A 25,175-nucleotide genomic window follows, 5' to 3' on the forward strand; every position below is an offset into this window, starting at 1 on the left:
TTTATTGTTGAGTTTTAAGAGTTCGTTCTATATTTTGGATACAGTCCTTTATCAGATACGCATTTTCCGTGTGTTTTTCCCCCAGGCTGTGGCTTGTTTTTCATTCTCTTAACAGTATCTTTCACAGAGCAAAAATTTCTAATTTTAATAAAGTTCAGCCTAGCAACTTTTTCTTTCATAGATCATGTTTTTGTTGTTGTACCTAAAATCTCTGCCATATCCTAGATTTTCTCCTATGTTACCTTTTAGTAGTTGCATTTTAGAATCCACTTTTTTAAAAAAAAGATTATTTATTTGACAGAGAGCTAGAGAGCACAAGCAGGGGGAGCAACAGAGGGAGAGGGAGAAGCAGGCACCCAGGTGCCCCTATAATCCACTTTTTAACATAATATTGGCCCAAACATATTTCTAGATATTTTCTCCATCTCTATAATTTTAAATGATTGCTTTATAGTTAATTTGTGCTATAATTTTAACTATTCATCCCTCTATTGTTGATTTTTTATAAGAACAGAAATTTGGAAACGATCTTTTTCTTTGTTCAGGATTATTTCATTTTTTCTTTCAACATACACTTGAGAGTGGTCTACATGCAAAGGTAAAGTTCTTGCTCTCTCGGAGCTCCTATTTTGATGTTTTCCTTCGGATAAATTTTTCAGTAATGCCATTTTAATTGAAAATATAAGAACAGGGTGGCTCAGTCGTTAAGTGTCTGCCTTCAGCTCAGGTCATGATCCCAGGGTCCTGGGATCGAGCCCCACATCGGGCTCCCTGCTCACTGGGGAGCCTGCTTCTCCCTCTCCCGCTCCCCCTGCTTGTGTTTCCCCTCTCGCTGTGTCTTTCTCTGTCAAATAAATAAATAAAATCTTTAAAAAATAAATAAAAAGTATTGAGATAATAATTTTGCACTTTTTAAATTGTTGACAAGATTTGCTGTTTATTGGAAGAAGCTCAAACATTTTAGAAACCTTTGGCCATTTACATTCTCTAGTTATATTTCTCTTTTCCTATCAATAAATTAGGTGTTTTAAAATGTAAGATGCAAAATGTTATTTCTGAAACAAAATGCTATTATTTTTGAAACAAATTCCAAAAAATTTCTTTATTTAGTGGTCCAGACTAGTAATTTTGTGTAGATGCATCCACGCTTCACTTTTGGCTATATTCGGCTTACACATGTTTGAATCTCTTATCTCAAGAGTTTAAGGGCAAAGTACAGCCTGATTGCTAAGACAGTCAATAAAAATATTCCCTGACTTGATTGTTTGCCTAAAGTAAGATAGCAAGGAGGTGGAGTTAGATGAAAAGGAGCCGATCTAAGCCAGTCAGATGCCTTAACTGCAAAATTAGCAAGGACAGATCTTCAAATTTCAATAGAGTAGTTACTTGTTTTTATAGTCTAGTGTCTAGTATTGTTGTGTACCCACTAACTGGGCAATGAACCAGTGAAAAGTCAAAGTAAGGGTCTCTCTTCTGATGTGTCAGGGGTCTGTTTTCTCCAACTTGTGAGTCTTCACCCAATTTCTAAGAAGATCTATTGTGGAGAAAGTAGGGAGGTTGTTTAAAAAGCTTTGTGTAATTGAAGAAATAACAGGTACGTAAAATTTTTAAAAACTGCTCATAGTTCTAGTCACCCTAACTCAACTATTTTCATATTTTACACATTGTGCCTTTTCTTGGGTGAAAATATTTTACATGCTCATCACAATAGACAGTATTTTGCATTTAACATAAGGACTTTTCCATGTAATGTTGCATATAGATTTTGTATAGATATTTTTAAAGAATAATTGGTCCAGGGGTGCCTGGGTAGCTCAGTCAGTTAAGCGTCTGACTCTTGGTTTTGGCTCGGGTTGTGATCTCAGGGTCATGAAATTGAGCTCTGCATCGGGCTTGTGTTCAGTGCAGAGTCTGCTAGAGATTCTCCCTCTTCCTCTCCCTCCCACTGTGCTCCATCCCATGCTTGCTCGTGCTCTCTCTCAAATAAATCCTAAAAATAAAAAACCGGAAAAAGAATTGTATGGTCCATTTGCTTGATGTACTTGAATGTCTTTATTCAGAGTAATCTAAAAGTAGAATAGGGATTATGTTTCACTCTGATGATGGACTACTATTTCACATTTATAAATGAGGATATTATATAATAATTTTTATTTTTTTAAAATTTAATTTTTAAGTTATCTCTACACCCAGTGTGGGGCTTGAACTCATGATCCTGAGATCAAGAATCGCATGCTTAAAGATTTTTTTTTTTTAAGATTTTAAAGTATCTATATCCAACATGGGGCTTGAACTCACAACCCTGAGATCAAGAGTCCCATGCCCCACCTACTGAGCCAGTCAGCTTTATTGAGGTTTAATTTACATATGGTCAGATGCACACAGCTTAAGTGCAGAGTTTGAGTTTTGACAAAGGTTTAGACCCATTTAACCACCACCCCAATCAAGATATAGAACACTTCCATCATTTCTGAAAGCTTCCTTGTGTTCCTTTGCATTCAGTATTTACCCCTGCCCCCGCAGACAGCCACTGATCTGATTTTTACCACTGTAGAATAGTTTTACCTATTCTGGTACTTCAAGTAGATGGAATCAAATCAATCAGACCCTTTTCTGTCTCACTTCTTTTGCTCATTGTGTTTTTGAGATTCATCCATGTTGTTGTGGATATCAGTACTTTGGTCCTTTTTACTGCCAAGTAATAGTCCCTTGCATGAATATGCCACAATTTTTTTTTTATCTGTTCACCTTTTGATAGATACTGGGCTGTTTTTAGCTTTGGACTATTATGAATAAAGCCTCAGTGAACATTCAACTGCAATTGTTTGTGTGGGTATATTTTCATTTCTCTTGGATAAATACCTAGGAATGGCGTTATTAGGTAAATGTATGTTTAATTTTATAAGAAATTGCCAGATTGTTTTTGCTTTATGCTCTCATCAGCAATGTATGAGAATTCCAGTTCTTCTACATCTTTGGCAAAACTTGGTTTTGTCCTCTTTTTTTATTTAAACCATTCTTGTGGACATGTAGCCACTTTGTTTTAATTGACATAATTGAAATTTATATCATATTGCTTGCAGTTATAGGAATTTATTGTCTGTTTTTTTACAGGCTGCCTCTGAGGGACTAATTGTCCTTTAATTGCTTTCTTGAATGTCACAGGGGGCCAAGATAGTATTCTGCTTACCACACAGAATGGCTCCTTGCTGTGGTACATTTAGTGATTGGCTCTTGTCATATTTCCATCCATATTTAGTTTCAGTATATACAGCTTCCTTTACAGTATACAGATCCTGACAATTTAGAGCTTTTTTCCGCCCTGCTTTTCAGAGTGTTTATATTAGCTTTACCATTTCCCCAGCTGGCTAACTTTAGTTGAACAAAAGTCTTGTCTAAAGCCACCTCTGCTAGCTAGCTAAAGGCCTCTGATTGGACCAGATTTTGGTCTTATGTAAAAAATGAGAATTTTGGGGCGCCTGGGTGGCTCAGTTGGTTAAGCGACTGCCTTCGGCTCAGGTCATGATCCTGGAGTCCCGGGATCGAGTCCCACATCGGGCTCCCTGCTCAGCGGGGGGTCTGCTTCTCCCTCTGACCCGCTTCCCTCTCGTGCTCTCTGTCCCTCATTCTCTCTCTCAAATAAATAAATAAAATCTTTAAAAAAAATGAGAATTTTATTAAAATTGTTAGGTATATTTTTATAATGCTGAAAACACAAAGTAAGTTTTAGGTATCCTCTAGTTACCTAAAGAAACAAAATTTTGGTCTTACTTGTGGATTGTTGGGTTTTTTACTAGCCGCCTTTTTTTTCCTCACATTTTATTATGAAAAATTTCAAACATACAGAAAAGTTGAAGGAAATGCCCAGTGAATACCTGCATACCTACCGCCTAGATTTTATAATGAACATCTTGCTGTATTTGTTTAATCACATATCTGCTGAAAATGTTTTGATAGTGTGTTTAAGTCATTCCCTTTCTTTATGGAAGAACATAGATGAGTAGGACCCATTGGGCAGTAGTTACTTTTGTGTGGTGTAGGACTAGGTGGTTCTCTGATGCAGTGGTCTTATGAAGGGGATTCCCTTTTTGTGATGGGTTGGCGTAGGTTGAGAGCTCAATCATTTTTTTTTCAAATGAATTCCAGCTAGATTATATTACAAAGACAAAAGAAAGACAAGGGAGATTGGTGATAGGAAGGATTTGTGTCATCAGGAGGCCAACATGCTACTAACCTGCTTGCCCAGCTGATAAAAATACTGTCACACGAATAGCTATCATTTATTGAGTGGTTACCATATTCTAGAGCTTTAGCTCATTTTAGTTCTCATTCTGTTAGCTATAGGTATTATTAGCACCATTTTATGGATTAGGAAACTGAGGTTTAGTGAGATTGAATAATTTATCAATGTCTCATCTGTTAAATGGCACAAGTGGTACTCAAACCCAAGTCTGTCTGACTCTAAAACCCATGCTTTGAACCAGAAGTCTACTGCTGGAAGTTTCCTTTATTGCAGAATTTATAGTATTCTTTTATGTCTTTAGAATTGTCCAAATTGGGCCACACTTAATTTGAGCTTGGGAGAGTGGCATTCTTGTGGAAAAGAGGATATCATATAAACATTTTCATGATTGTGAAGGCCTCTTAATTCTTGAGGAGGGAGGGCCCTTTTTGAAATTAAACGTCCTGGGGTTTTTACTGACCTCATTTCATTCTCTAAAGAATGAAGGAATTTCCAGCCTTGTATTAAATTGTGGAATGTATAGCATTCCTTTTGTAGTTGAACTAAATAAACATTAGCAAGTGTGTTTAGAATGTGACACTGGTAGTTCGTTCCTGTCTTTATTTATTTATTTTTTTAAAAAGAGGTTTTGGGGTGATAGCCAATTTGAAGCTTGGTCTTTCTCATAAAGAAGTGAAACTGAGCAAGCTCCCTTGCTCCCTGGCTATTGGAGTAAGCCCCACTTAGGTTTCTCTGATGACTTTTGGGGCTTGTTTTTTGAGTGACCCAGGAACAGTGTATTCTAACTTGAAAACTGAATGGGCGGAGGAAGTGTGCATTGAAAGCAGTAGTTCTTAACCAGAGGTTAAGAACTTTTGAAGCCAGTGGAAGCCGTGGACCCCATACTAAGGGTGAAAAATACGTATATGCACAAATACAGTTTTACAAACAAATGCTATAGGTGTTTACCAACCCCCAGCCTATTGACAGAATACCCGAAATTAAAGATCCTTTAAAGGGGAAAAAATTGGGGAGCTGAAAAATAAGATTTGAGCATAGTTGTTAAACTTTTTTTCATAAATGTGCATTTCATAAAATTGATTATACTAACATAAAAATCTTGTTTTAGTATCCAAGATGTTCAGTCTCTAAAGTGAGTTGTGTTTTTTTTTTTTTTTTAAGATTTTATTTATTTGCGAGAGAGAGAATGAGAGACAGAGAGCATGAGAGGGAGGAGGGTCAGAGGGAGAAGCAGACTCCCTGCTGAGCAGGGAGCCTGACGTGGGACTCGATCCCGGGACTCCGGGATCATGACCTGAGCCGAAGGCAGTCACTTAACCAACTGAGCCACCCAGGCGCCCCTCTAAAGTGAGTTTTCCCTATTTTGTTAAAAAAAAATTTTTAAGGGCATTCATGAGTAAGTTAAGATTCCTAGGGGTAGATGAAGTTCTCCATGTTGATTTTTAATTTTTGCTTTTTCAATTATATTTCTTCTACCAGCAAAACATTTTCTCAGAACTACTAATAAGGCTAAAGATTTAGATGAAATCCTTTGACAGTCCCCAACTTGAGGTTTCCATTTCTTCTTCAACAGCTACACAATACTTACTATGCCTTGTAATGCGAGTGTTCAGGTATTTTTCCCAGTGAGTTACATGTTTCATTACATTAATCCTCACAACAGTCTTTTTAGGGGCTTATTATTATTATCCCCATTTTACACATGCACAAAATAATGCTAAGAAAGGTTAAATAACTTAGTTAAGACCAGTGCCTGTACTAAAGGCAGGGCCAAGATTTGAATCCATAGCTTCAAAGCCCATTTTTCTCTCTGTTTTATCGTCTGGCTCTGTGATCAGAGTTGATTATTTTTTTCTGATTACTAGTTTGATCTGATCCAAATTTTAAAAGCCCAAATTTCTATCGGTGGAAGGGGTGCTTTTATTTTTTTCTATAGCTGGCCAATTGTAAAATTACTGAATTTTTTTTGTGTGTATAAGTTAGACTTTAGGTTGTCAAATGTCTAGAGTGCTGAATTTACTGATTAGATTGTTAGACCCAAAAGGAAGGAGGCTTAGCAGGGTGATCTCCTGCCTGTTCTGTTTATATAAATGGATGTTTCAGATACCAGAGTTTGACAGAGACAGTTCCAGTGTCTGAAAAGTTTGGAAGGCATGTTACTAAGCTTAGCATCATTTTCAGGAAGGAAAAATCCTAATGGTTTGGAACTGAAAAAGAGCTTAACTCTAAAGGGTAGTAGATAAGCTTTTATCACATTGACTAAAGGCCAGGTGTATGTTTCCTAACTCTTGGGGGGGATAGCTATGGAGGGAGCCTCCAGGTCAGCTAGCTGCCTAGTGGTTTTTGCTGAGACAGCAGGCGCAGGGTCAGCATTGTAGGAAGGTAGTTCAGTTTGCTGAGTGAGTTTTGTGAGACTCAGCATCTTTCTTGACAAAATTATTGTTCTTCCAAATCTTTTACTTTTCCTAGTTGCAGCCTTTGTATCCATTGTAACAGGGAGGAGAATGAGTAGGTTGATTTACTATATAACTTTAGATGTAGGTTTTTTTAGTTTGAACTGATGACCCAGGGCTTTAAGTGAGATAGCACAGAGCAGAAAGAAGATTAGATAGAATGCTAAGAGAGATTAATGTAATTGGGAGGACAAGGGAAGTTGGTTCAGATAATAAAATTTCAAAATTGCCTTTTTAAAAACCAAGTGATAAATTATTTGTATGAGGATATATACCACTTAACTCCCAAGGTGATGAAACTTGGTATAAAGGAAAATTAAATTGACTGATTTGGAGATACGGGGTGAAATCAGATATAAATATAAAAATTATCTTAAGTCATACTTTTGAATCTTTACAAATTAAAGGAATGCATTTTGTAAAAAATTTCTTCTAACAAATTTTAGGAGGTTTAAAAAGAACTAAGTAGAGTTCAAATGGCAGCATTATTAAAAGGCACTTTGATTGTATTGTATACATCCTTGGTTAGGATGAGGAAATTAGCTTTGAAAGCTTTGTTTCCTCTGCAGCTTCACCATGTGCTTTCCTGAAGCTATATGTGGGATTCTAGCATAGAGGAAGGGCAGGTCCTCTCACCTGTTTCCATTTTTCCTCCCTGCCATAAGTTCATAAACACTTTTACACATTATGATCTATAAAAATGTAAACAGCTTTTCTGGAACCAAATTAATCTTGATTTTATGGTTCATACTGCGTAACACTGGAGTGGGGGCAGGAGGGTGGAGATATAAGGTGTTTGGACCCTTCTGGTTTATGGGATTTCTTTTTCCCTTTTTCCCCTTAGGAACGGCGTGAATGTTGAGGGGGCGACACACAAGCAGGTGGTGGACCTGATCCGAGCAGGCGAGAAGGAATTGATCTTGACAGTGTTATCTGTACCTCCACATGAGGCAGATAACCTAGATCCCAGTGACGACTCGTTGGGACAATCATTTTATGATTACACAGAAAAGCAAGCAGTGCCCATATCGGTCCCCACATACAAACATGTGGAGCAGAATGGTGAGAAGTTTGTGGTGAGTGTCAGCCAACTCAATCCTCAAAACATTTAGCTTTTATTTCCCCCCAGTCTTGTCATACATGATACAAGAGCATAGAAGTAATCACCGCAACCTAGATCAGTTTGTCTACCAGGAAGATGGGTTCACACATACATAAAAGACAGTGACCATGATTTTTTGCAGGGGGTGAAGTACAGTAATAAAGAGGATTTCTGCTTAAGTATAATTCCATTTTCTTTCCAGACTGTTTTAAGTTTGCATTCTGGTCTGTTGTAAACATGTGTAAGTTGGTTTTGTTTATTTGTTTGTTGTTTTATTGGTTGCCATATCTCTTTGTTAATAGCAGTCTCTCACTTACTATTGACTCCGTAGAGCTGTAGAGCAAGATTAATTTCAAAAGGTGGTATCTTCCAAAACATTTCGGTAATACAGATTTTGTCCACATCAGAACCTACAAGTGCCCTACACTTCTGTCCACATTTTGTTCTTTTTCGTTTTCTTTGGAGATATCTATGTGAATGATTAACTTGGGTTTTCTGCAAGGTCCTAATTATACTCTGACTACAGTAACTATTCTATACATTTCCAACCTGTTGCTGTTGTAGATGTGCAGGAAAGCCCACCCTGAGTTCTGGATAATATGTGCCAGCCCCTTTTTTGAGTACCTTTGCTTGTTCCTCAAAACCTAATAGCTGCTGGTAGCCAATCTACTTATTTTTTCTCTTGATTGAGGTATGCTTTATTTGCCTTTGATTATTTGGGGAGTGTTGATATAATGAGAAATTCATTATTCTTTGTAGAAAGTGCAGTGAGTTCTGTTAGATACTGGCAAACAGACTACATGTGTTTCAAGGTGAACTACAGGTGTTTCAAGGTTGCAGTCTCTGAAATTGGGATTTGTTCCCTGTATAGGAATGAGCCACAGGACATTTATGGTAAATTCTTTTTAGTGGAGAGATGAGAAAAGCAAGCAGAGAAGCCAGAAAAGTTCAGAAGGATCAAATAATGTTTGACTGCATCTTTAATTTAGCTGGTGATGATAGCACATAGCACAGTTTATGTCAGCTTGGTCTATGGATTCTCAAAGCCATATACACAAAGTTTAGAGTTTTGTGTTTCGGAGGTGCTATACTTTGAATCACAAGGCATGTAAAAAGTAGAAATCAAGGTCAGCTCCTAAAAGTAGAGCAGATTGAATGTTGAGACCTTTTGGGAATTACCTGAGACCTTGGGAGCCTCTGTAGACTTTAGAAAAGGAATGAAACTGAGGGTAAGAATGAAGCGGGGGAAGTCGGAGGGGTAGACGAACCATGAGAGACGATGGACTCTGAAAAACAAACTGAGGGTTCTAGAGGGGAGGGGGGTGGGGGGATGGGTTAGCCTGGTGATGGGTATTAAAGAGGGCACGTTCTGCATGGAGCACTGGGTGTTATGCACAAACAATGAATCATGGAACACTTTATCTAAAACTAATGATGTAATGTATGGGGATTAACATAAGAATAAAAAAAATAGAAAAGGAATGAAACTACTAATTATCCCTTTTAAGAAAATTAACATTATTTAGCATAATTTACCTACATTAACATTCACCCACATCAGGTGTCCAGTTTCATGAGTTTGGATAAATGTACATAGTTTTATAATCACCATCATCCAGTCAAGATACAGAACATTTTCACCACCCCAGAAAGTTCCCTCATGACCCTTTGCAGTCAGTCCTCCCCTCATAACACCACCCCTTTCGACCACTGATCAGCTTCCTGTTAGTATATTTTGCCTTTTCTAGAATGTCAAATCAGCAGAATCATATAATAAATAGTTTTTGGTGTCTGGCTTTGTTCATTTAGTATAGTCTTTTTAAGATTGATACATGTTGCATGTATTAGTAATTTGTTCCTTTTAATTGCATTTAATTTTTAATTGGATAAATTTACTGCAATTTGTTTATCCAGTGGCTTGTTGATGCATGTTTGGGTTGTTTCCAGTTTGGGGCTATTATGACTAAACCATGAAATAACATTAATGTGTGGGCTTTACGTAGATGTATGTTTTCATTTCTTTTGAGTAGCTGGAAGTGGAATTGCAAGGTGATATAGTAAATGAAAGTTTAACCTTTTTTTTTTAAGGTTTTATTTATCTGTTTGAGAAAGAGTGAGCACAAGTGGTGGGGGAGGGGCAGAGAGAGAGAGAGACAGGGAGAAAACAAGCAGACTCCCCGCCAGGCAGGGGCCCCATGCAGGGCTCAATCCCAGGACCCCAGGATCACGACCTGAGTCGATGTCAGATGCTTAACTGTCTGGGCCACGCAGGCGCCCCTAACCTTTTTTTTTTTTTTAAGATTTTATTTATTTATTTGAGAGAGAGGAGCAAGAGAGAGAGCATGAGCGAGGGGAGGGAGAGGGAGAAGCAGACTCCCCTGCTGAGCAGGGAGCCCAGTGTGGGGCTTGATCCCGGGACCCCGGGATCATGACCTGAGCTGAAGGCAGATGCTTAAACCACTGAACCACCCAGGCGCCCCAGAATTTATTTTCATGTACTTAGTGGCCATTCTTATATTTTCATTTGTGAAGAGTTCAACTTTTTTTTAAAAAAGATTTTATTTTTTTGAGAGAGAGAGAGCATGAAAGAACGATTGGGGGCAGGGGCAGGGGCAGAGGAAGAGGGAGAAGCAGACTCCTTGCTGAGCATGGAGCTGATCACAGGACTCTATCCCAGGACCCTGGGATCATGACCTGAGCCACCCAGGCGCCCCTCCCATTTTAAAACTTAAATTATTTATCTTTTTATTTTGTTGTTAAGCGTTCTTTATGTATTTGGAGTCCTTTATCAGAGAGGTGTTTTGTAAAGTATTTTTCCCAGGCTGTGGCTTGCCTTTTTAAAAAATCTTTTATTTATTTTTTTATTCTGTTCAATTAGTCAGCATTTAGTACATCATTAGTTTTTGATGATAGTGTTGAACGATTCATTAGTTATGTATAATACCCAGTGCTCATCACCACATGTGCCCTCCTTAATACTCATCACCCAGTTACCCCATCTCCCCACTCCCTCCCTTCTGTAACCCTCAGTTTGGTTCCCGGAGTCCAGAGTCTCTCATGGTTTGTCTCCCTCTCTGATTTCTTCCCATTCAGTTTTCCCTCCCTTCCCCTGTGGACCTCGCGCTATTCCTTATTGTTCCACATATGAGTGAAACCATATGATAATTGTCTTTCTCTGCTTGACTTACTTCACTTAGGATAATCTCCTCCAGTTCCATCATGTCAATGCAAATGGTGGGTATTCATCCTTTCTGATGGCTGAGTAATATTCCATTGCCTATATGAACTACATCTTCTTTATCCATTCATATGTTGAAGGACATCCTTTTTATTTTATTTTTAACGATGTCTTTCAAAGAACAGAAGTCTTGAATTTTGATGAAGTCCAGTTTATCTGTTTTCATTTATGGATAATTCATATTCTAAGACATCTGCCTAACCCAAGGACACAAATCTTTTGTTTTCTTGTAAAAGTTTTATAGTTTTTTTTTTTTTTTTAAGATTTTATTTATTTATTTGACAGAGAGAGACACAGCGAGAGAGGGAACACAAGCAGGGGGAGTGGGAGAGGGAGAAGCAGGCTTCCCGCGGAGCAGGGAGCCCGATGCGGGGCTCGATCCCAGGACCCTGAGATCATGACCCGAGCTGAAGGCAGATGCTTAATGACTGAGCCACCCAGGTGCCCCAAAAGTTTTATAGTTTTAACTCCCTGTTTTTATAATAACTTTATTGAAATGTGATTCACGTACCAGCAATTGTACATCTTAAGTGTATATAATTCTGTGGTTCTTAGTTTGTATATGTGCTGCTGAAGCGAGCACTGTGGTTCTTAGTTTGTTCACAGAGTAGTGCAACCATTACCACAGTCAGTTTTAGAACATTTTCATCACCTTGGAAAAGCTATACCCTTTAGCCACCATCCTCCAAACCTCCCATCTGCTCCCTACAAATCTTTCTGTCTCTATAGATTTGCCTATTCTGGACGTTCCGTATAAATGAAATCATATGTGTTCTAGGGTTTATCCATGTAGCATGTATCAGCCAAGTAACATTCCGTTGTCTGGATACACCACATTTAATTTCTCTCTTCTTCAGTTGACGGACATTTGGGTTATTTCTACTTTTGGCTGTTATGAATAATGCTGTTTTGAGTTATGTGTGTACAGTTTATTATGTGGATATATGTTTCATTTCTCTTAGATATTACATAAAAGTGGAATTACTGGGTCATATGGTAACTCTTATGTTTTAACCTTTTGAAGTTAAAACTGTTCTCCAAAAAGTGGCTGCGTCGTAATTTTCAGTTATGTTTAGGTCTGGGATCCATTCAGAGTTGATTCTTGTATCAATACTGTATGATGTAAGGGTCAAGATTTTTTTTTTTTCCATATAGATATCCAGCTGTTTCAGCAACCTGTGTTGAAAAAGAATATCCTTTCACCATTGAAATACCTTGGCTTTATTGTTAAAAATCCACTGAACATATATATGTGGTTCTATTTCTGTATTCTGTTCCATTGGTTATGTCTGAACATTTCAATATGTTATTTTGAGGTTGTCCTCTATTTAGTGCCTTTTCCCTTGAAAAGGGAAAAGGGAATAGCCTCCTGGTTCTTTGTACAGTGAGTCATTTTGGATTGTATCTTGGATATTGTGAATGTTGCATTGTGTAGGCCCAGAGTTCTGTGATATTCCCCTGAGGAATGTTGATGTTTTGTTTTACCTGGCTGCCACCTGTGGGCAGTACTCAAGTGTCAGTTCAATTCTTTCAGACTTTTCTGTGCTAGTTTGAGTCTGTTCTGCATGTATATCATTCAGGGAAGGATCAGTGTGAGAAGTATATGGTGTTCATTCACAGAATTAAGGCATCCTTTTCTCTGTTTCTCTTTTCTGGAATTCTCCACTCATTCTGGTGGCAGCCATGCTTGCCTAGAATCTTTTCTCTCTTTCCTCCAGACAGCAGAATGTCAGAGTTTCTATTGGAATTTTAGTTGCCTAAGTCAGGCTACTTTGTGACTGATGCCCACTATCAGGGCAGAGCCCCCTAAAAGCAGGAACTCCCCCCAGCCCTGTGGGGTGCTCCATGTTTTGACTCCCCTCTGCAATCTGCCTGCATTTAAGTGTAGTATTCAGAATCCTCAGGTAATTGGTTTTTGCATGTTGTCTAGAGTTTGTAGTTGTTATCACTGGAAGGTTGGTCTTTGGGGGAATCTTCAGTTCTATCAAATTTTTTTTTAATGTATAATGAAGCTGTTGCCTTCTTGATGAATTGGCCCCTTTAATGTTATGAAATCTCTCTTTATCTTCTGTAATACTCTTTGTTCTGAAGTCTTTCTCTGATACTATCTTATAGCCACTAATAGCCACTTCACCTTTTTAAAAAAAAAAAGATTTATTATTCATCTGAGAGAGAAATAGTGCAATTGGGGTGGCGGGTATGGGCAGAGAGGGAGAATCCGCCCCCCCCAGCAGACTCCCCACTGAGTGAGGAGCCCAACACAGGGCTTGATCGCAGGACCCCAAGATCATGACCTTAGCCGAAATTAAGAGTCCGACGCTTAACTGACTGAACCACTTAGACACCCCTCACCTTTCTTTTGTTTATTGTTTTCATGGAGTATCTTTTCCATCTGTTTACTTTTAACTTATCTATATAACTGTACTTAAGGTGAGTGTCTTATAAACAGCATATACTTGTGTCTTGCTTTTTTATCCAATTTGGCAACTTCAGTCTTTTATTTGGAGTCTACTTACATTTCATTTAATTATTGATATAGTTAGTTTTATATCTACCATATTATTCTTTGTTAACTATATCTCATCTGTTCTTTATTCCTTTTTCCTCCTTTCCTGACTTCTTTTTGATTAATGGAGTATTTTTTTAGCTTTTATTTTATTTATTTTTTTAAAGATTTTATTTATTTATTTGTCAGAGAGAGGCAGCGAGCACACAAGCAGGGGGAGCGGCAGGCAGAAGGAGAAGCAGGCTCCCTGCTAAGCAGGGAGCACGATGCAGGACTTGGACCCAGGACCCTGGGATCAGGACCTAAGCTGAAGGCAGACGCTTAACTGACTGAGCCACCCAGGTGCCCCAGATTTTTTTTTTTTTTAAGTAATCTCACCGTGGGGCTTGAATCTACAACCCTGAGATCAGGGTCACATGCTCTACCAACTGAGCCAGCCAGTCGCCCCAGTGGAATTTTTTTTTCTTTCTTAGAGAGAGAGAGAGCATGAGTGGGGAGGGGCAGAGGAAGAGAGAATCCCAAGCATCGCAGAGCCTGATGCGGGGCTCAGTTTCACGACCCTGAGATGATGATCTGAGCCAAAATCAAGAGTCAGATGCTCAACTGACTCAGTCACCCAGGAGCCCCTGGGGTATTTTTTTAATGATCCTATTTTATCTCCACTATTGTATTATTAGATACAATTTGTTGTTTTATTTTCTTAGTGGTTGTTCCAGGTTTATAGTATACATCTTTGTAAGTATTACCTTTAAATAATATAATATTACTTCTCATGTAATAAAAGATTTTTACAACAGTATATATCATTTCCTTCTCTCATCCTTTGTGCTGTTGCTGTCATACATTTTACTTCTATGTGTTATAAATTCCTTGTTACTTTGTTGTTATCTTTGCTTTAAACAATTCAAGAAGTTAAAAATAAGGAAATATTTAATCACATATTTACCATTTCTGGTGTCCTTCGTTCCTTTGTGTAAATTCAGTTTCCATCTGGTATCTATTCCTTCTGCCTGAAGAACTTCCATTAATGTTCTTATAGTACAGATCTGCTGGCAATGAATTCTCTTAACTTTTGTTGGTCTGAAAAAGTGTTTATTTCGCCTTTATGTTTGAAGATATTTTTACCTGGTATAAGATTCTGAGTTGATGGTTTTTTTTCTTTCAGTACTTTAAAAATGTGACTGTAGTCTACTGGCCTGCATAGTGTCTGATGAGAAGTGAGAGGCCTGCTTATTTTAGTTTGTGTTCCTCTCTATGTAATGTTTTAACCCCTTATAGTTACCTTCAAAGTTTTTAAACTTCAAAGCTAGGTCTTTCTTGGTATTTATCCTGCTTGGGGTTTTCTAAATTTTATAGATCTGTGGCTTGATATCTTATTATTTTTCAAAAATTCTTAGCCAGTATGTTATCAAATATTTCTTCAGCTATGTTCTTTTTCTCTTGTCCGTCTGAGATTCCAATTACATGTATGTTAGACTGTTTGATATTGTCCTACAGCTTTTGGATGCTCTGTTCTGTTTTTTTTTCTCTTTCTTTTTTGCTTTAGATTATTTTTGTTACCCTGTTTTCAAGTTCACTGATTATTTCCTCAGCTGTGTCCAGTCAACTGTTGAGCTTGTCAGAGAAATTCTTCATCTCTGATATCATGTTTTTTATTTCTATCATTTCCCCTGAAATTCTCCATTTATTTACACATGTTGTCTACCTTTTCCATTAGATCTTTTAATGTATTAATCATAGTTATTTAATGTCCCTTTGACATTTAGCTATCTCTGAGATTGCCTTATCTCTTGACATAAGTGGTTTTTCTTTGTCTTACTTTTTTGTCCTGTAATATATGATTGAGTGCCAAGCATCATGTGTAGAAAAGTAGAGACTGAAGTAAATAGTATTTGAACCTGAAAATTTGCAGATGTCTTCCTCTTCAGGGGATTGAGTCAATCAGGCTCAATTTGGGTGTTGTTTTGGCTTTTGGTATCTTTATTGTTCCATAGGCTTCAAATCCCTCTAATAGTAGGCTTAAAGTGCTTAAAGTGGGGGCTGGGGTCAGAGGCTCTGTTTTTCTGTGTTCTGCTCTCCCCTCTCTCTCAACGTTTAGCCGCCCCTGCGTTGCCTGTACCACAGACAAGTTCTCTCCACCTTTGCCTATCCCCCAGTGGTGGACTACTCTTGCTTTTTATTTAGGCTAGATTTGTATTGGGGGTTCTCTGTTATCTGGTCCAGCTTCCATCTTAGACAGGGTCTACACAGACCCTGTGCCTATGTCTTGGGAGTGAGACTTTTTCAGTTTTTCTGCCCTTCTTCCTTATCACAGCTAAACTCTGCTTTGTATCTGTGGTTAGTCTTGGAAGAGTTTCTTGTTCCTCCCTTAGCTGTAGCAGACCTCTACTTAGTATCAGTATAGGAGCTTGGGTCTAGGATGGTTTCCTGCTTCTCACCGGGAATAAGGAGTTAGAGGGTTTTTGCTTTGTTTTTCCCCAGAAGCAGTGGATCTTTGCCAGTGCCCTCTGAGAGGATTTGCTGCCCATACCCCCAAGGGCTTAAGGCTTTTGCTTAATAGAAGAGAAGGGTCAGGCGCCTGGGTGGCTCAGTTGGTTAAGCGACTGCCTTCGGCTCGGGTCATGGTCCCGGAGTCCTGGGATCGAGTCCCACATTGGGCTCCCGGCTCAGCGGGGAGCCTGCTTCTCCCTCTGACCCTCTCCCCTCTCATGCTGTTTCTCTCTCTCTCTCTCTCTCAAATAAATAAATAGAATCTTTAAAAAAAAAAAATAGAAGAGAAGGGTCTAGGGGCGCCTGGGTGGCTCAGTCGTTAAGCGACTGCCTTCAGCTCAGGTCATGATCCCAAGGTCCTGGGATCAAGCCCCGCATCGGGCTCCCTGCTCCGCGGGAAGACTGCTTCTCCCTCTCCCACACCCCCCCTGCTTATGTTCCCTCTCTCGCTGTGTCTCTCTCTGTAAAATAAATAAATAAAATCTTTAAAAAAAAAAAAAAGAAGAGAAGGGTCTAGGGGTGGTAGGTAAGGCATTGTGTCTGTCCCCCAACAATTGCCAAGCACCTCTCTCATGCCTAGGGTGTCCCAATAGCCCATTTCTAGTGTCCTGCTCTGTCCCTAGTCTTTCTTGTGAGCACAAGAGGCCCATGGGGAAGACTTGCAAGTGCATGGGAAATCTCTTATATCTAGAGTGGGATTACTGTTCTTGCAGCTTCCTAAATCCTGAACAGAAGCAGCCAAGGATAGCTGCTTAATGTATTTGTCTGCTACTACTTTTGTTTCTGAGTCTGTTTCTACAGACTGAGTTTTCTCTTGGTTATGGATCAAATTTTCTTGCTTCTTTATATGTCTAGTATTTTTTGATGGGGTATTGCACCCTATTAATTTAATGTTAGTGTGCATTAGATTTTGTTATATTCCTTTAAAGAATGATGGATTTTTTCTTTTTCTTTCTTTTTTTTTTTTTTGCTGGCATGCAGTTAAGTTACTTATAGATTACTTTGATCCTTTTTTCAGGTTTGTTTTTAAGCTCTTTTAGGGAGCATAGAGTAGCTTTTACTCTAGAGCTAATTTAGCTCTACCCCTAAAGCATGGCCCTTTTGAGTTCTTTAGAATGCCATGGAGATTCAAGGGAGGTCTCTCTATTCTGGCTGGAGGGAAGTCAAATGATTCCAGATGCTCTTTGAACTCCAGTAAAATTGTTATTTTTACAGCTCACCCTGGTAATACAGGTAATACAGCTCACCCTTTTTTTTTAATCAAATTAAATTAAATTTTATTTTATTTTAATTAACATATAATGTATTATTTGTTTCAGGGGTACAGGTCTGTGATTCATCAGTCTTACATAATTCACAGCACTCACCATAGCACACAGCACATACCCTCCCCAATGTCCATCACCCAGCCACCCCATCCCTCCCACCCCCCTCCACTCTGGCAACCCTCAGTTTGTTTCCTGAGATTAAGAGTCTCTTTTGGTTTGTCTCCCTCTCTGGTTTCATCTTGTTTCATTTTTCTCTCCCTTCCCCTATGATCCTCTGTCTTGTTTCTCAAATTCCGCGTATCAGTGAGATCATATAATTGTCTTTCTCTGATTGACTTATTTCGCTTAGCGTAATATCCTCTAGTTCCATCCACATCGTTGCAAATGGCAAGATTTCATTTTTTGATGACTGCATAATATTCCATTGTATATATATACCACAGCTTCTTTATCCATTCATCTGTTGATGGACATCTAGGCTCTTTCCACAATTTCGCTATTGTGGACATTGCTGCTATAAACATTGGGGTGCATGTGCCCCTTCGGATCACTACATTTTTATCTTTGGGGTAAATACCCAGTAGTACAATTGCTGGGTCGTAGGGTAGCTCTATTTTTAACTTTTTGAGGAACCTCCATACTGTTTTCCAGAGTGGCTGCATACCCTGGTAATAGTTCTTTCCTCAAATTGCTATTCAGCTAGAATTCAAGGGGATCCTATGCAGATTTCTGGAGCTCTGTCTCTCTTTAGCTCCCCGCTCTTGTGTACTCTGTCCTACAAATTCTAGCTGCTTTGGCCTCCCTGAACTCTAGTCTCTGTCTCCACAACTCGGTGAAATTGCCATACTGTTTGGATGCCCTTGTCTGACCTGCAGTTCAAGCGTTACCTCTAGACAGAAAATCTAGGTTATGGTAGGGCTCATCTTGTTTGTTTCCCTTTTCTTAGGTATCACAGTTCTTAGCTGCCTGTTGTCCAGTGTCCAAAAATAGTCGTTTCCTATGTTTTGCCCAGTTTTCTAGGTGTTTACTGTGGGAGGTTAATTCCAGACCATTCAGAAGTTCTCAGATTATCCTATAAAAACAGAATATTTTTATTTATAGGCCATTCAATTAAAACTTGATTTTCAATATTCTTGATTTTAAAAGGAATACCAGTGGAACCCTGCTTCATACTATTTAGAAAATTTGATTCCGAGTAGATTAAGGACTTAAATGATAAAATAAAAAAATTAAAAGCTCTTAGTGGAAAGTATAGGTGAATAGGTTTTTGATCCTGGGTATAGCAAAGAGTTTAACACAGAAAGCATTGGTTATAAAAATATTGATAAATTGGACTCCATAAAACTGAGATTTTTAAAATCAAGTTACATAATAAAGTGAGAAGACAAATGACACATAGGAGAAGATACAGTATACACACATGAAAAAGATTATGTCAAGAACTTTTAATGAACTCTACAAATAAATGAGAAAAGCACAAAAACTCAGTATAACACTGGACAAAATATATGAATGTGTATTTTACAGAAGAGGACACTCACCGGCCAATAAATATGTGAAGAGATGATCAACATCATTAGATGAAACATTAGAGAAATGTAAATTAGGACCACAGTGAGAAGTCTTTTCACACCCATTCCCCACTGGCAAGAAGTAAGAGGATCTTTTTATGTTTTACTGAAAGGAGTATAAATTGATGCAACCACTTGAGCTTACCGTTTGGCATTATCTCATTAGGTTGATTATTCACATACCTTATAATCTTGCAGTTCTACTCTTAGTATACCCAAGAGAATCTCTTATATATGTATAACAGGGGGCATGTATACAATTTCATAGCAGTGTTTGTTCATGATAGCAAAAACCCAGTAACAACCCCAACTGCCCATCAACGGGATAACAGATAATTAAAAAGCAAAACAACAAATTGTTATATACAACAGAATAAACCACAAAGGTATGTAACATTGTGGATGAGACTAAGGGAAAAAAAAAGGCATGAAAGGTCTCACTCTGAATGATAACCTTTTTATAAAACTAAAATACTTCCCCCCCCTTTTTTTTATTAGTTTCAGAGGTAGAATTTAGTGATTCATCAGTTGCATATAACACCCAGTGCTCTTTACATCCTTAATGCCCATGACACCATCCATCTACCCACCTCCCATCCAGCAACCATCAGTTTGTTTCCTAGAGCTCAGCGTCTCTTATAGTTTGCCTCCCTCTCAATTTTCATCTTATTTTATTTTTCCTTCCCTTCCCCTATGTTCATCTGTTTTGTTTCTTAAATTCGGCATAGGAGTGAATTCATATGGTATTTGTCTTTCTCTGACTTATTTCGCTTAGCATAATACCCTCTCGTTCCATCCACATCTTTGCAGATGGCAAACTTTCTTTCTTTTTGTAATATTCCATTAAAACTAAAATACCCTTTAAAAATTAAAATAAAAAATAAAAATTTAAGGATTACTTATAAATACAGGAAAATACTATAAAAAGAAAAGCAAGGGAATGATGAACATGATTGAATATGTTAATTTTGGGCATCAGAGGAGCAGGGAGAAGGGATGAAGGTGGCAGAGACAATAATTAGAAATTATTGTCAGGTTCTTAGTTTATAGTTTACTTTTTACAAGGTTAACAATAACTAATTAAATATCCAAACAAAGAGTTTGCCATAATGAGCCTGTGTTGTGAACCAAGGATTATGATTAATCCAGTTCTGGACACCTGAGGCTCAAATAAAGAAAGAAAAGTAACAGAGACCATTTATGATCCATCTTAGGGAAAATACACATATGCATGCATGCACGCACACACAAGAAACCTAAGTTATTTAAGAGCATATTGTGGCCTTTATGCTTTTTTATTTCCAAGAAGGAGCCTAAAAACTTCAGCATTTGGGAAAAATCCCTGAGTTAAGGATCTCATGCATTTTACCCAGAAATCAACTAAGAGTGCTGTATCTCCTTTTACTTTATAAGCAGCTTGTGAATGGCAAATAATGTAGTTTTTTAAAGATGGATTTTCAGCTAAAAATAAGATTAAATAGGAGGGTGATGTTGGAAACAATTTGTTTGTCATAATGTACATTGAAGATTCATCCAGATCAATAGCAGAAACCAGGACGGCATCTATTTGACTTTTGGAAGCTGAACTTGGGTGATATTGCCAAAATGTCATCATTCTGTTTATCACTTTTGCATTATGTAAGGAGATTCTCTTCTGTGTGTTCAGTAGCACAATTCCTGTCACTTACTAGAGATTTGAGAAAATGAGAACTTTTTAATATTCAGATGCTACATAGGATGAGATGTTACCATTTCAAAGCCTTAAGAAACCTATAGGTGGGGATTTAAGGAACCAACAAAATGGAGATCTCTGATATCTGGGATTTCAGTTTTGCTACTGAATACAGAGCCCAGGTGTTAATAGAATTGCTTTCTCTGCAGTAGGCTGTGCTCATTGTAAGATTTTATCTGTTACAGGATGCCTGGCTGGCTCAGTTAGTAGAGCATGAGACCTAAGGTTGTGAGTTCGAGCCCCACATTGGGCATGGAGCCTATAAAAGAAAAAGAGAAAGAAAAGAATTTATCAGTTACCATCTTCTGGCATTCATTACATAGGATTAAGTCATGAGGCTAGAGAGAGAAATGGCACAGCATGGATTTTCAGCATTTACATATTAGAAATTATTTTGAAGCTGAATTTTGAAACTTTGACCTGCAGAATCCAGAGAAACAAAATTAGATCACTGACAGATAAGTTTTACACTTTCCTCACCCATGTTTTTTCTTATTGGATTCTTACTAAGCAAAGAGGAACTCAAGAGGACTGAAACTTGTTACCCTCAATGGTGCTAGGAGTGGTGCAGAGCCACATGCCGCCTCTAAGTCCACTGAGCCATGCCTGCTCCAGTCCTGGGGCCTGAGGGCACGTGCCGTCTGACTCTGCATGGGCTCTCCTCTTGAATGGGTAACAACAGAAAATGGTATTGGAACACTGGGATTCAGCAGTTTTGCACAGGAAGCTTTGAGAGATGTTGTTTAATGTAGTGTGCCTGAAGGTGGGACAAAATTGAACAATCAGGATGAATTTGGTGCTTTGGAAAGTGTGGAAGCTGCTAGTGAACTCTGTTCTCCTCTATTAGGAGAAGTAACTGAAATTAATGAAACTCTTACAGAAAATCCAGGACTTGTGTACAAATCCTTTTATGAAGATGGTTGGCTGATCAAGATAATACTCAGTAATCCTTCAGAATTGGATGAATTAATGAGTGAAGAAGCATATGAGAAATACATAAAATCTGTTGAGGAGTGAAAATGGAACCCCTAAATAAGCTAGTATGAAATGGAAGGAAGGAAGGAAGAAAAAGAAAGAAGAAAGAGAAAAAGAGAGAAAGAACTTGTTATCTCAGACAACTGGCTTTGCAGTCTGAACATTCCAACTTGAAGTCTTACAGGATATGGTCAGTTGGAGAAGAAAGTGACCAGTGATCATTAAATTCAGTGTACTATTGCAAGCTAGACTAACTTCATCTAATTCCGTTTATGAGCCAGCCAGTCTTAGGGTTTAAATTAAGGTAGAATGCAGAAGCACTGCCCGCCTGTGTATATCTTTAGTTCCTATTTGATTATGTTCCTCTTTAAGACCAGAGAATATATTTTTTGATAGATATTCTCATTTGTAATGAGACTATGGGCATTTCTTTTTTTTTTTTATTTTTATTTTTAAAGATTTTATTTATTTGACAGAGACACAGCGAGAGAGGGAACACAAGCAGGGGGAGGGGAGAGGGAGAAGCAGGCTTTCCGCAGAGCAGGGAGCCCAATGTGGGCTCGATCCCAGGACCCTGGGATCATGACCTGAGCCGAAGGCAGACACTTAACGACTGAGCCAGCCAGGCGCCCCTCCTTTTTTTTTTTTTTTTTTTTAAAGATTTTAAAAATTTATTTTTTTATTAGAGAGAGAGCGTACAAGTAGGGGAAGTGGCAGGCAGAGGGAGAAGCAGGCTCCCTGCTGAGCAAGGGGCCCGATGCGGGACTCCATCCCAGGCCCCTGGGATCATGACCTGAGCCCAAGGCAGAAGCTTAACCAACTGAGCCATCCAGGCATCCTGAGACTATGGGCATTTCTCATGGACCATAGACATTCTTGAGTTTTAGGCAGAAGGCCTCAGCATGCACTAAGTGAATCAGTCATTTTTTTTGGCAAATGAGTGTGTCCAAACCAGGGAAATAAGAATACTAATAGATATTGGTTAATTTTAAGGACCAGTGAAGAATAAAACAATCTGTTGGCGATCTTTTTGTATGTTTCTCATTTGCTAAGCACAGTTAATTTAAAAATGGTTTGGCTCTTGGGGAAGCCATTCCTACTTGCATTAAAGTATTACAGAACTGTCAGGCATCCAGATTATTTATATTTCTGTTGCCTTGATGCCACATTTAAATTGGGAGTGGTGGGGAGGTAGGTGAGAGGCTATTTGATGTTACTCTTCTCACTTTATAAAGAAACTGAAAGTTGAATCAACTTTTCAGTTTTCTTGTTGAAATTATCACAAAGCCTCTCAGGCTATAGCGTTCTTTTTACCCTAGGAAATGTTTTACTGGGCTTGAGATCACTCAAGTGAAGAAATGCAGTTATAGTCTTCATGTGCATTATCAAAGACCTACTCTGCTCTTCCTTGGAAAAAGATATTGGGGAATATCTTTGAACCAGCAGTGTCACTAACTAGTTTTACCTCCCTCCCTTCCTTCCTAGTATGAGGAACACAGGCTGACATATATCACCCATAGTGTTACGGACTTGCTTTTTTTTAAGCAAAGGAATGGTGATGTTATTGAGAAGTTTGGATAGTTTAGTTTGAAAAGGAAGGATACAAGACAAGATTGATTGAGTAGGACTTTCTTAAGACTGCCTGCTCTCAAGAGAACTGTGGTCTTGTCTAAGGGGAATGCTGTTCTCTGTTTTAGGCATTTGTACTTCAAGAGGCAGTGGTGGGAATACTTGATAATATATGTGATTCATTACAACTTTGAGTGATAATCACAGGAAGAAAGCTCATTGATCAGGATCATACACGTCCTTGGAGACTGTTTCATAGTGATTAGAGGCTTTGCTTTTAATTGGGGGAGGAATCATAGGCGGAGAATGGAAGAGGAGTCTTGAATTAATAAATTATTTTTGTATTTAATTCATACTTCCTAAATCACAGAAGCATGGGAAAGATACTTTTTGAGCTTTGAAGGAAAGGCTTTGGCCAGTACATTCTCAGTGATTAACTCTTGATTCCATGAGTATATGATCTGTTTTGTGCACATTTAAAATTTGGAATGATTTTTGCAAAACCAGTAAATGTGATTTGGGGCCAGTTTTTCCATCTCTGCCTCATTGTTATGTTCTGAGAATACAAAGTAACTTGCATTATTAGATGTTTTTGGATTGCATGTTTTATTACTTTCCTTTATGAGGGTACATATTCAGGAATTTCACATATATTCATTTATTTATTCAACAAATATTTACTGAGTGCCTGCTATGTTCCACACCCTGTTCTAGAAGCTTGGCATGTATCTGGGAACAATGGACAAAAATCTCTAACCATTTCTTCATGAGGATTATTAACTCTCTGTAATTACAAAGTGGTCCTTAGGATACATTTATTCTTCAACTTTTTGTTAACCCTGTTTTAATGATGGAAGGAAGAACAAAACTAAAGATATCTGACTTCAGGAAAGGAGTTTTTGCAACAAAAACATTTTGCTAACAAAATGCTATTACATCATTTTTAGAACTTCCTTTGCAGTTTGGGCCACACACAAATATCAGGCACATTGCTTTCTAGTCAACCCTCACTTTATACATCTCCAAATTTTCTTGGTTGTTCATTCACTAGATTTACCACATTGGCTTTGAATGACTTAACTTTCTGAAAATAAAATCCACTCTTATAAGTTTTTTTTTTTTTTTAAAGATTTTATTTATTTATTTGAGACAGAGAGAATGAGAGAGAGCACATGAGAGGGGGGAGGGTCAGAGGGAGAAGCAGACTCCCCGCCGTGCAGGGAGCCCGATGCGGGACTCGATCCAGGGACTCCAGGATCATGACCTGAGCCGAAGGCAGTCGCTTAACCAACTGAGCCACCCAGGCGCCCGTCTGAAAATAAAATCCACTCTTAAAAGCCTTTGAAGATATTTAAAACAATGTTTTGGAGGTAATTTTAATAGCAAAAATAAGATCATGGGCCACTTGAGTAGCACTGTTGTACATATCATTTCTGGCATGTTTATTAAAAGTAAGCCTTATTTTACAGTGACCATGAACACATTCTCTGTTAAGTACATAGCAGAATATACCTCACAGCATCTGTCTGAGCTTGACTTTAGATGATTCTGTGATTTAATTTGTAGTAAGTAGGCTTTTTTTTTTTTTTTTTTTTTTTTGTTCTTTCCCCTCACCAGGTATACAATGTTTATATGGCAGGGAGGCAGCTGTGTTCTAAGCGGTACCGGGAGTTTGCCATCCTACACCAGAACCTGAAGAGAGAGTTTGCCAACTTTACATTTCCCCGACTTCCAGGGAAGTGGCCATTCTCTTTATCAGAACAGCAATTAGATGCCCGACGTCGGGGGTTGGAAGAATATCTAGAAAAAGGTAAACTGGCCTATTAAACTCTACTATCTTAAGTAGACATGGAGTCTAGGTATGTGTTGCAACTCTTAAACTCCATAGCTAAGTTTCCTGAAACTAGTGAAAGTAAATCATATTTCTCTGACCATTGGTGTTGAATGATCTGAGCTTTGAAGCTGAGACTGAAATGTCCAGTACAAGGATTATTTGTCTATTTCATTGACTTGCTGAGCACTTCACAA

At 38.3% G+C, this 25,175-nt stretch overlaps 1 protein-coding gene across 1 annotated transcript in view; it reads left to right on the plus strand.

The window, feature by feature from the left end:
* Positions 1-25,175, plus strand: part of SNX27 (sorting nexin 27) — a 65,720-nt gene that overhangs the window by 15,986 nt on the left and 24,559 nt on the right. Inside the window, exons 2-3 of the mRNA XM_044914175.1 lie at positions 7,541-7,772; positions 24,765-24,957. Coding sequence (XP_044770110.1) covers positions 7,541-7,772; positions 24,765-24,957 — 425 coding nt within the window. The remainder of the gene's footprint in view (positions 1-7,540; positions 7,773-24,764; positions 24,958-25,175) is intronic.

Source organism: Neomonachus schauinslandi, chromosome 4 (assembly GCF_002201575.2).
Source record: "Neomonachus schauinslandi chromosome 4, ASM220157v2, whole genome shotgun sequence".
Lineage (NCBI taxonomy): Eukaryota > Metazoa > Chordata > Mammalia > Carnivora > Phocidae > Neomonachus > Neomonachus schauinslandi.